Source organism: Colius striatus, chromosome 8, assembly GCF_028858725.1.
Source record: "Colius striatus isolate bColStr4 chromosome 8, bColStr4.1.hap1, whole genome shotgun sequence".
NCBI classification, from domain to species: Eukaryota; Metazoa; Chordata; class Aves; order Coliiformes; family Coliidae; genus Colius; species Colius striatus.
Window position 1 is genome coordinate 4,555,735 of NC_084766.1, and position 12,348 is coordinate 4,568,082.

The 12,348-nt window shown below is 38.5% G+C and overlaps 1 protein-coding gene across 7 annotated transcripts in view; it reads right to left on the minus strand.

Moving 5' to 3' along the window:
* Nucleotides 1–12,348, minus strand: part of POLR3A (RNA polymerase III subunit A) — a 45,321-nt gene that overhangs the window by 29,979 nt on the left and 2,994 nt on the right. For all 7 annotated transcript variants that reach the window (XR_009819171.1, XR_009819174.1, XR_009819175.1 and 4 more), the window contains exons 5-17: nucleotides 11,838–11,992; nucleotides 10,685–10,924; nucleotides 9,601–9,763; nucleotides 9,270–9,406; nucleotides 8,627–8,730; nucleotides 7,820–7,961; nucleotides 7,168–7,308; nucleotides 5,944–6,013; nucleotides 5,592–5,719; nucleotides 4,178–4,316; nucleotides 2,101–2,265; nucleotides 1,641–1,813; nucleotides 396–507 (exon numbers count right to left, since the gene is read on the minus strand). Coding sequence is in view for 1 of the 7 variants with exons in the window: in XM_062000985.1 (XP_061856969.1) it covers nucleotides 396–507; nucleotides 1,641–1,813; nucleotides 2,101–2,265; nucleotides 4,178–4,316; nucleotides 5,592–5,719; nucleotides 5,944–6,013; nucleotides 7,168–7,308; nucleotides 7,820–7,961; nucleotides 8,627–8,730; nucleotides 9,270–9,406; nucleotides 9,601–9,763; nucleotides 10,685–10,924; nucleotides 11,838–11,992 (1,869 nt within the window). In the remaining 6 variants the exon portion in view is untranslated. The remainder of the gene's footprint in view (nucleotides 1–395; nucleotides 508–1,640; nucleotides 1,814–2,100; nucleotides 2,266–4,177; nucleotides 4,317–5,591; nucleotides 5,720–5,943; nucleotides 6,014–7,167; nucleotides 7,309–7,819; nucleotides 7,962–8,626; nucleotides 8,731–9,269; nucleotides 9,407–9,600; nucleotides 9,764–10,684; nucleotides 10,925–11,837; nucleotides 11,993–12,348) is intronic.

Here is a 12,348-nt window from a genome sequence, read left to right on the forward strand (position 1 = left end):
ATATATTTACCACACAGGTGGTCCTTCAGAAGCAAAGCAGTGAAGATGGCTAAAATTCTTAATATATCACTTTCAGCTGATTTTTGGATGTGACACAGACACTTGAAGTCAGAAATACAACTGAAAACTTCATAGTGATGAATTAATTCAAGTCTTAACATCTGAGATTCCAATAAGATGGTTTTTTTAAACTTGTACCAAAATATAAAGATACAGAAGATAACACATCACTTTGATTTTAACTAACTACACCCAGCCTGTACTTACCAAGAGGAGACACTTCCAATGTATACAACACTTGCACAATCAATTGTATCAAAGAAGCTATAAAGACATGTAGTTTTGAGAACAGTGATGGAGCATGCAATCTACTCCCAAAGCTTAGTTATCCCTACCTTTAGAACCACAGAGAGCCATGATAAGGGGACTGTTGCTCTTGTCCAGTTCTCTGAGACAGGCACTGCCAGCGTGATCTCTGATAACTGAGAGTTCTTTAAGGATTAAAGCCTGAAACCCAAGATTTCAGAAATTCAGCATTTGTTGAAAATACCATACACAACCAGTGCTCCAGCACTTGCCAGTAATACCTTCAGTAGTCAAAAAGAAGTCAAAATACAATAAAGAAAAGAAAACCCAGACATTGCTTTGGGTAAAACAAGTCTATCCTGTAACTCCCACAACCTTCTAGTTTGCTATACAAAAAGTTTCTGTCAGGATTTAACAGGGACATGAGCATCTCTTTTGTCAGCAGCATCAGCTTAAGCTACAGGAAGCACTGAACTAAGCCTTTGACACAAAAGAAGTATTTTTAGACTGCCTGCAGAGAGTATAACACTGATATCTCCAATTGTTAAGAACTGTATCAAAAAAAGCCCCATTCTAGGACATACACAAGTGTCTGAAAAGAGGAAGACTGAAAAAGACTGCAAGACACTTCTACCAGGCAGAGTGCCACTTCAAACTGGAGAACTGTGGCAGGACCTCATCAAAGGGTGGGATTTTCTGCTTGTTTGTTGTTTAGGGGGTTTATTCCTTTGCTTCTTACTACCTTTTTTTTTTCAAGACTTAAAAACTAGATACTGTTTAGCCAAGAAGACAAATGGATAAAAGCATTAAATAGAACAAAAAGGGTGTTGCTCAGTTGACTTCAGTCCCTGTCTTTAAGTTTCTGGCATTGCTCTTCGTCCAAATTTCTTCAGAAAGAAAGGAAAAACCCAGCATAACCAAACTCCACTTAAATCTTGCCCCAGCAACAAGCAAGAACACACTGACATATAAACAGATCTGTAACTAGAGGAACCTTGTGCTTCTCAGACTAGGTTTTTACTAGCTTAGCAAATACAGATCAATCTGATTAACCCCATTCCAATCACCTATGCAGTTTCATTCTCTCCTACATCTACCAGTATATCCAGTCAGAAGAAAAGGAGGATCTCAGTTGTTTAGCACTTAGCTAACATTTTTTGAATGCACATAAGCATGTAAATGTTAAGCCCAGATAGACTCAGCTAAAGTTGTGTACCTAGGGACCCTATTGGCTCATACTTTGGGGTTTCAGAAGCCAACTTCAAAGTTCATAATTGATATTAATACATTAATGAAGTCTCTACATATACTGTGATTTCGATAAAAAATAATACCTCTAGTGTCTCTTCTGCAGTGCAACCAGGCTGCTGCTGTAGCTTGCCAGTGTTCAGAGCTTCAATATACTCATCACATTTCTTATAGCCAGCATTCAGGAGCTCATACTTAGCTTTTAGCAGGCCCTGCCCAGGGGTTACATCACCAATTCCAATTGAAAAGCCACGATTAGCTATAATTTAAAGGGAAAAAGAAATACATATCAATAGCTCACTCTCATATTGAGCTAACATATTAAACCCAGGAAATACTATCATCAGGAACTTTGTTTCCTCCCATCATATGATCATCGTAACACTTCAAAGGCACAATCTGTTGTTTCACTGTTTGTCAGCTTCATAATTAGCTCATTTTTTTAAACATAGTATATAGTATTTGAAGGTAAAATCTTGCTTGATTGCAAGATTTTCTGCTGAATTTTTTGCTTCAAGGTACTATATTACATGGAAATGTACTTACAAAGATAGACAGGAGCAAGTCTGGCCAGTCGTGACATGGCATCTGCAGCTTCTACCTGTCCCCAGTCTCTCAGCAAGATATAGAAGATGTTGTTCTTGGATCCTGAACCTAAGGTTCCTTTATCCATGCTGCCACTCATTAACTCACTGTTTTGAATTGTGACATCTAGAAATGAAAAGGTAAAAGAATTCGTGGGTTTTCTAAAATATTACCTAAAGTCTATAAATCAGTTATGGAACAGGTTCCTAAATAAGAGCTATGTGCATGAAAAGAACAAAACCTAAAGACACATCTTTCATGGACCTGTAGAAGTGCATGAGTAAGTGTGTAAGCATGGATAGTGTACAACCTGACCTTGATTATTTAAAAATTACTTCTTCTCCTGCTTAAAAAGGGAACTGTATCCAATTTAAGACTTGTGAGACACATTGTGAATAACCCTTTTTATTAAAAGCCTGAAAATACACTTTGTTTCATTAACCAGAATAAAGTCTTCCATCAAAAGTATCTGTCCAGAAATCAAGTCCTTAATCACAGGTAAGAAACCAATGTCATGTATTGATTTATTTATGAAGTAGAGCAACAAAATGTCAGAATGAAGTTACAGCTCTCATTCAGATTCTGATATTCAGCTCAACTCAATCACCTCTGGAAGCTCAGGTTAAATTTTAGAAACACAGTGAACTCAGATGCCTCTAATTGCAACATCCAACTCACCTGCAGGCCTGCACACACTTCCTCTTTTAGATTACATCCTTTTGCCTCATCAGGAACCTTCTATTTCAGGCACTGTCTTCCTTACAAGCTTTAGCTTTTTACCAATTAAAAGGTACCTTCAGTACATGAGCTTTGGACATATTTTCTATGAGGGCAGTATAATATATGTTCACTCTCAACTTCATTCTGCATCTCTCAAAGAAGTGGCAGATGTAGCTGCAGCTAATTTAAATCATTGTGCATGGAATGCTGTAGATGTCTGCACATTGAACTCTATGCTCCAGATTTTCTATATGAATTGAGGTAATCAATACACAATCCAAATACGACACCAGGTTGTCTTGAGACTTGGGAGAATTTGCAGACTATTCTGAAGAAAGTTAGTATTGGTTCAGAAATTAAGTTCTTCTCAAGGAACTGAACAGAACCACCAATGAGATCCAAAAGTTTTCTGCATCACCTGCTACAGTCAAACTCAGAAAACAGAAATTCTTCCCATCCTTCCTAAAATGAATAAGACTGTGGAGCAAAGATGGCCTGTGTTCAAAGGAGTGTGAATAGGACTGCTTCGTCACCTTTCACCTCGTATTCCTTACAGGCTGACACAAGTTGTGCCACCACGTTTATAATCAACTTCCCAACCACAGAGTGGTTCTGTCTTCTAAAGACATTACTCAGATGGATATGAGTCTTAATATAAATTCTCTCTCACATCAACACGGCATGACAGAATTACTGTAAATCAACGGTTCCCCCCTAGGTTCCTTAACTCACACTTCTGAGCAGCAGGGAGCCAAGCTAATCCTGCCTGCTCAAGTTCTTTTCCAGCTGTTACCATATGAATGTTAAATTAGCAAGCAGCAAAGCCTTGCTCATCTCCTACAGCCTCTTCAACCCTGAGGCTTTGCATTCCATCTGTAGCTCTGACTTCCCTAACTGAAAGGCTGCAGATGGTTTGACATCCTAGGGATTTTCATCTTCCCTACATATCCTAACTCCTTTCACTGTTTAACCTCTAATCTCTGTGCCACTACCCCATTAAAGATGTTAAACTATTCCACTTGCCCTCTGCACAACCACTTCCTACACTTCTTGGCTTTTTTCTCTCTCACCTTCAAGCGCTACAGTAGCACCAGGAGAACCCTAGCATCATACAAAAGCAATTGTATTAGAGGAAAACATCTTTGGTCTTCAGCATGACTTCAGCTTCTGAGAAGAGCTGCATAACTTGATTTTTCATGTCCAGAATCCTTGTGTGAGGCATTGCTTTGACTCCTACAGCAACCTCAACAGCAAACTCAACAAAATAATACAATTCCTTTGAAGTCTTCCAAAACACAGCTTTAGAAGTGTCACTCACAAGAATCATTGTAACACAGGTCTTCTCCTTTGCCACAATACTGTTTGCCCTTGGTTCGTAGATTGGCTTTTACAGGACAGTCATCACTGGGTTTTAGAATGAGGCTGAAAACCTGTTTTCCTGTCCAGAGTGTCACAGGCTTAGAGAAAACAAAAGGATGAGAATTAGGATTGCAGAGTTTAAGGATCCAACTACAGTAAAACAGTAAGTAAGAATATAATTGTACAATTCTTTTCTCTACAGAGCCTTTCTACAATGAATTAGTCAATCTGTTGAGTGGCATTTCTTGAAACAGTGAAGTGTGGGTACAGAGTATGGGCATGTATTTAGGGAAACATGCTCTATTGCTCCCTGTTACTGTCATGTTTCCCTTTCAGATTAGAAAAGGAAAGTAAAAAAAAGATGCTGCTGCTGTAATTTCATTTCTCAAAGAGGTTGCAACACATATATAGATATAATTCCTTCTTTATATAGTGCCCTTGGTTTAAATTTTTAGGAGGTTAAAGATTCTTGCAATTATGTACTCCCCCACTTGTACTTAAAGGTCAGTAACTGCCACAGCTAGCTCTAAAACTATTCATTTGGAATGACAGAAGCAGCCACTGCTCTTGGCTATTGATAAAAGTTGTCAAACTCACATTAGATACTGCCTATAAAAGCTCTGACCTTGCTTTAAATAGTCCTAGTCACTCGTACTTCAACTTCATTTTCTAAATTTCCCTGATATTATTATTATGCAAATCACAGCTTAACAGACTCTGATCTCATAAACCATACTAGAGATCTCTTCAAAGTTTGTGGAATACAAATATTATGTCCTTCATAATAAATATTTTGTGTACATGACCTAACACACAAACAAGAAAGAAATAAAAAATGCAACTAACACTAACAAAAAAAACCTATCACATGTCACTCATCCTCTTTAACACATTGCCTAATGACTAAAGCATACCATTTCCCAGATTTAACACCTCTATATGGGTTGCTGAAACCTGGAACTGTTGAGCATTTCAGGACATGACTTCAGAGTGCCCAAGGAATAACTAAGTTTCTCCATGTTGCACCATACTAGCCTGCACAGCAAATAACATTGAGGTTACTAAGAATGATGTATCTTCTGCTGACCGCTCAGAGCCAAGCCTCTGTCTCCCAGGATGGTAGCAAAGCTGTTTCAGACCTGAAGGAACCTTACATCCAGACTGCAAGGTTCACTCAAGGTTCAGCATCAGGAACTATCAAACAGCTTCTGTATAACTTGGAACCTGAGCTCTGATCCTTGCACTTTCCAAATATGAAGTCTCATACAAAACTCATGTCAGATAAAACAAGAGCTGTCTCTTGTGAGAGCATCACCATGGGCCAAGAACACACAAAGAAAGTTTTAGTAACATGTAAAAACGTTTTGACACACCTTTAGAATTGCTGGAGGTGGGAGACGAACTTTAATCTTTTCGTCCTTGCCCACCAGGATAGAAGCAATAATTTGACAGGCTTTGGCTCGATCAAAAAAAGTATCTTTTAATGTAAGAAGGTAGGCACCTAGAATGCAAAACAGTATTAATGTGACAGACTAGAAGGAGATTAAATTTCAAAGCTATCAGTATTCAGTATCAATGATTTCAGTTTAATACCAGTTATCTGCTTACTAAGCAAAATGACAATAGTTTAGGCAGTTCCACTTGTAAATCCTTTCCAGAATTCCTTTCTAATTGCTCCACACAAGCATAAGTTTATTTAAATGAAGCATAAGCTTATATAAATACCTGTGAGGAAATCTTGAATAGCAGCAATAAGAGGTTCTCCATTTCTTGGTGTTACCAAGTTTGCTTTAGTCTATATAAGAAACAAAGAAATGACACATTTGAAGACACTGGTATTCCATTTGTTATTCAGAATGAAACTTACCATTTGAGACAGGTATTTTAGTAAAAATAGTAAGAAGTTATTCTAAATCAGGGCAGAGCTTTCTTCAAAAAGAAAGAAAAACCTCAAATTTCCAGCCCACTGGAGTAAATCTCTCAAGAGTTAAGGGACAATATGAAATGACTCAAAAATACTCAAAATTACACATTCTCTTTCCAAGCAGAAGTTCTAATCAACTCGATGTGCTTTAAGTTACTGTTCAAACATGAGAGGGAGGAGAAGACAAGCTAGGTCTGAGAACCTGAGAAGGACAAAGAAGGTCATGCTCACTACAGGGAGCTAGGGAAACACTCCAAGTTGTGTTGTCCCTACTGATACACAGCTAGCCACTTCCACTAGCCTCATTTTCTGATGTCTTACTCGGACTACTATTCCAGTTAAGCACATCCCTCAATGCAGCAGTTTTGTCCAAACCACACACTTTGGGGCAGGTGGGAGGCTCTTTTTAAGCTCACAGCGTCTGTTTCTGCCAACAGTTGTGTTGGTACATCTGAAGTAGCAGTGGCAGTCAGTCAGCCTAAAGGAGCCATGGACTGGAAAATCCTGAGACTGACGCTACTGACTCTACATTCACACCACAGATTAGTGCCTGCGACCATAAGATCCCTCTTTATCCTCCCTCCTTCCTTTTTTCCCCTGCTCTAAGAGCCTACTGTCCCCTGCCTTCCCTGGTAAACTCCCTTCTCCAGTACAAGTACGCTATTTCTGCCTCATTTTTAATTGTTCTGGCTGTCTGCAATTGCTGGGCTGACAGATCAGAAAGCAAAGAATCTGTTTCACAACAGAGTCACCCTCTTTTGGTAGCAATCACTAAAGACAGTCAGGCAGAAACATACTAATGACATCTACTTGCTTAAACCCACTGAGTTTTCCATGGATGCTAAATATAGATCTATCATTGCATAACAGTCCTACTTTATGCTAAATTACCTTTTGCAGAGTTTTCAGGCAGCTTCACAATTGCACATTATACAAAACTGGGAATCTTTCACATGCAAGTTAAGGAACACAGGGCTCAGTCTCTCTGTCACTAGTGAAATCCCAGTCTCTGATTATCTACCTACCCCCATTAAAACAAGTGCTTCTGCTTTTGCTTCTTCTGTCTGAGGAAGGTGAAGGTTCATCTCATCTCCATCAAAGTCTGCATTGTATGGTGTACACACACATTCATTAAATCTGAAGGTCCTGTGAGGTTTTACTCTAGCCTGAAAAAAAAAAGACAGAAAGATGCATTCAGTCAAGCATGCTGAAGGATGAGAAGCTATGCCCCAGTGCTTCCTTGTAGGCTTTAACTTTTTATTACACACAAAGATGACTTAAAATTTCTGATTAAAGGACTGAACTCAACCAAGAACTGACAGACATTGTACCCAGGTTATGTTACACAAGAAGCTCTGCCAGAAGTTCTCTTGAGCTGGGGAGCCCAGAAGTGGTCACAGTACTCCAGATGAGGCCTCACCAAGGCAGAGAAGAGGGGGAGGAGAGACTCCCTCAACCTGCTGCCCACACTCTTCTAATGATGGCTCTTACTGGAATTGCCCAGACAGCATCCTGCCCAGCTCCACATCAATCCTCATGCAAAAGCATAACTGCACTGTATTTATTCTTGTCCCCACACAGCATTTCAGAGGAAGCTGTTCATTTTTGTGTGTATAAGTACCAGTAGCTCATACTCAGGGACGGACTAGCTGTATGTCAGGCTGTGTGTGTACTTACAATGTGAGCCATGATGCTCAGCTTATGAAGAGAGGGCTGTCGGTTGAACAGGACTATGTCACCATCTATAAGGTGTCTCTCCACAATATCACCAAACTTCAGCTCCTGTGCCATCTTCTCACGGTTTCCATATTTCAAAAACCTTACAGGAACACATAACAGTGGAGTCAGAACACATAAGGAAAAGCCAAAAGGTGTAAAACACAATCAAACCAAACACTGTATTTATAATGCATGTTGGATATTTGTATTACAATAACTAGAACTCAATATTAGTGTGGATGGCATCATACAATAGCAGCAGGGATGATGTTTGAGGTCTGGATGTACTCGTAGCACTGGTTAACCAAGCTACAGTTATTAGTACAAGTAAGAAGAAAGTCTACTTATAAAAACAAATTCTTTGTTTCAGAGGTATCACAGAGCACAAGGGAGTTTCAGTCACATCCTATCACTTCTTACTACCCATAAACTGAGCAGATGAGGTCTCTCATGAAAGCAGTCAGTACAAGGTGACCAAAACTGCCCACTTCCATTTATCTATTTCAAATGAGAGGCTTAGTCAAAGAAAAAAACTGCAGTTCAGTATCAGAAATATGCACACTTAAGTTTAAACACAACATATTATCTGAAAAGAAATTGTACACTGAAGCTGAGGAGATAATGACTTTTTTTTTTGGTACTGTCCTTTATGAAAGATTCTATAAAAAAATGTCCATTGCTGTAGATATAATTGTTTTCACATAGCAGCAAGAACAAGTTGACAGGGAGAAATAAGAAATGAATCATTACAGGTAAGCATGATACCTTTTCATCTGTGTGTGCCTTTGCTGAATGAAGTTGGCTCCAGGATGAACATCAGGACCATTACGGACAAGCTTCCTCATCAAATTAATATTGGCTTTGTTCACCTGTTGCAGAAAGACTTCAATCAGAAACAAATGAAACATATTTCATGATCTCTTGTTTTTGCTGGGAGGTTTGCTGTTTTCAGATTTTAGGCTCAAGAGATGATCTCCCTCACAGCCTCCAGCTGCTGAAGGCAATAGGTAGGAAGGAATAGAGGAGGAAAATAGAAGTCAACCACAGAGCAGAACATCAGAGTGAAATTGAATTAACAACCTGGGAAGCAAATTCAGAAATAAAGATACAGAACCACTCCTTAGACAGATAAACCACAAGTTCAAAGAGTATCAAGCAAAACTCTTCTCTCTTGATATGTCTCTCCTTACACCATATGCCTTCCCAGTACTTGCATGTATTTGATGCTGCAACCTTCATTTACCAGCAGCAACAGAACTAGCAAAGCATCACTCATCACTGAACGACATTCCAAACATAAAGCAATACATGCACTCCCTTTTAAAGTAAGGCTATAAAGGACAATACTGAGGTCTGGTTATGATAACAAAGATGGGCATAGAAAAAGTTTTGGTTCTACACTACTTACCTTTTCAGGAAAGGTTAGTATTTTAGCAACATGAATAGGCACTGCTACTTCATCTATTCTTAAGTTAGGATCAGGTGAAATGACTGTTCTGCCAGAGAAATCCACTCTCTTTCCAGACAGATTGCCTCTAAACCGACCTAACAAAACAGGCAAGGGAAAAGTCTTTGTAAATAATTGTTTTCAAAATGCCATCTGTTAAGACAGCACATTGGAACATCTTTCAAGGTACATCACTGAAGTGCAACACAAGAGCAACAGACAGATTCTTTGGAATAGTAAGTATTTGTGGCTTAATTAATAAATCTAAATAAAAATACATTTCTAGACAAACCTTGCTTTCCCTTAAGTCTCTGAACAAAACCTCTGGTCCATTTTTTAGGTGCCATGTTGAGAGGTATTCCCGAAAGCTCACTATTGATGTACAGGGCACACTGCAGCTGAAGAAAATCCCAGTCTTCCATAATCATCTGTGTTTTGGCTCCTGATATCCTATGCTAAACAAAACAGTTATCCAGTTCAGAAAATAAAATACAACAGTACATACTAAAACTAGCAAAGAATTCTTCTGATGTGAGTACAACTGTTCTTTCAAAAACCATGTTCAACTTTCACACATTGGAATGAAACAGGAGGGATAACTTCAAGACACGATGGGTACTGCTAAGCCTATGGCCATTCACAAGATAACCCAGCTAAAGAATTCTTTTTGACTCACATCAGCTTTGGAGAAATGCTCACAAAACTATGTATTTGTTTAAGTTATATTTTCCCCAAGTCACTGAAGTTAAGCTAATATAAGTTCATGGCCAGTAGTTAATAATTTTACAGTCACAGGAGAATTAGTGGCCACCTGATTTTGTCTGCCTGATAAAAGATGAGTTTTGACAAGCCTGAAAACTACTGATTTCATAGAACTGTTCTTCTAAGTAAATGATAAACTGACAAATTTCCTTTTAAGTCTCAATTTGATAACCATACTAACTGAAATCAGATTCCATAAGAAGGAATAATAAAGACAGGTCAAAGATGTAGTAAAACAAATAGGTAAAATGTCTTCATTGTAAGTGACCACTAAAAAAGTGTTATAGTCATGACAGCTATAAAAACAGAAAGGGAAAGAGAGAAAGGAAGAGTAAGAACACGTGCAAGTGAGCTCAAAAAGTGTGCAAGGAGCGCACGAAAGTAGACAAAGAGTTTATGGACCAGAATTCAAACACAAAACCGTTTCCCATGACCCACAGCAGGTCTTCAGCAGGTCCTATACTCTATTTCGTTCAACAAGATGCCAAATCACAGCAGTGCAGTACAGACTGCTTGCTAGACTGTAAGCAGTAAGAAAAGTAAAACCACTTGCTATATTCAATTCTAACAATATTTTCAAAGGCAACAGCCTCAGAGTTTGAAGGATGACTCACCTTTTTAATTACATCATTGAGGAAAATTATCTCTGTGAGCTTCATTGTCAAGTCATCTTCATTGGTTCCAGACTTCAAGTCACTCACGACAGAAGGTCTGATACACAGTGGAGGCACTAAGAGTCGTGTGAGGATCAAATCTGAAGGTTTGCCTGCTTCGGGGTTCATTAGAAGCAGGGGGATGTCTTCTGCTGGGATTCTTTTAAAGAGGTTCAACACTACCAAAGGATTCAAGTTTTCCTACAGAATGCATTGGAGAATGGAGAGAAGAAGCCATCATACAACAGCTTCAGTGCTTCCCTCCTCCCCTCATTTACTGATGGTTCAAAAATCTACTTTAAAAGATAAATACAGCAGAACTACTCATGCAAGCAAAACTATACTTTGGTTTACTTCTTCTGAACCAATGCTTTCAGCATCATACTAAGTTGCTATACTCTTTCATCCTTTTCCTTCCCCTCATCAGTGTTTGTTTCTCATCACTCTACTCTCTTTTCTTAAAAGTTCACAAAGAGTATTTCGTCATTATGTGACAAATCAACTCAATAAACCTGTTACAACAAACTTATAGTACATTGGAATCATTTTATTACATGAGTTACAGCTCTTTCTAGACTAGTTCTGAAAATTTGATGTCTCTCTCCTTAGTACAGCTACTGCTGTAGTATAAGAAATGCCAGATATTCTCTGCTGCTTCTTTCCTTGCAAAGAGCAGAAGGAAATACAAAACTGCACACAATGCAAAGTTGAATGAAACAGGAAGGTTTGATAATTTTCTCCTTCTCAACATTAAGCTCTTCTGACTAAAAAAGAAACTTGGTGTCTTCTAATAAACTCAGATTTACAGTAAATCTATATGTACATGAAGAGTTTATATAGGCCTATACTTCACTCTTTTCTAGCTTCTGGAAGTATCACACACCAAGAACATCCCCCTTCTTCACAGACAGAAATCAGAACATACCAATAAACTGATTTTCTCATTTTAGCACAGTCAGCATTAGTGCAGCAAATACAAGCATCCTTCAAGTGTGTTTTGGTATATATAAACCTTGGACTGCCCTAAGGCTTAAAACCCCTTAAAGGTTTTCAGTGCAGCAGCCTATTTTATACATAAAAAGTAGCAGAAAATGTAAGCCATAATAAAATTCACCTGAGCTCTTCCCAATAATGGCTCTACTTCTTTGTTATGTTCTATGGCAGTTTCAAAGGACTGGAGAAAAGTAGATACTACTGGATCTACGACTTTCTTATTGGTCTTGTACTTTTCATGTATTATTTTCAATAAGCCACACTTCTTCACAGTTCCTGCAAGCAAATAAACATGGGTAGGGTTACTTGGTTGTTTGGGGGTTTTTTGAACTCTAAAAAAAAAAACCCACCCAAAACTTAAAATGAGTAAGATGTAGCTCTAAAACTAGTTAAACCTTCAGTGAACACAGGAATAGAATAGAATCTGATTAGCTTTATTAACCAGCTTCCTAAATGCCCAGAAGAGGAGAGCAATCAGGTCTTGTCTCTTTGTATGGCTACCTTGGTGTGCCCGAGTCACAAGGCAGCTTCTAAAGCCTGAGAGCAGATGGTTCAGCCAATACTTTGACTCAGCTTCACCTCTAGATATTTTTTAAAGTAGAAGGTCCCACACTCAAACAGGACTAATATGT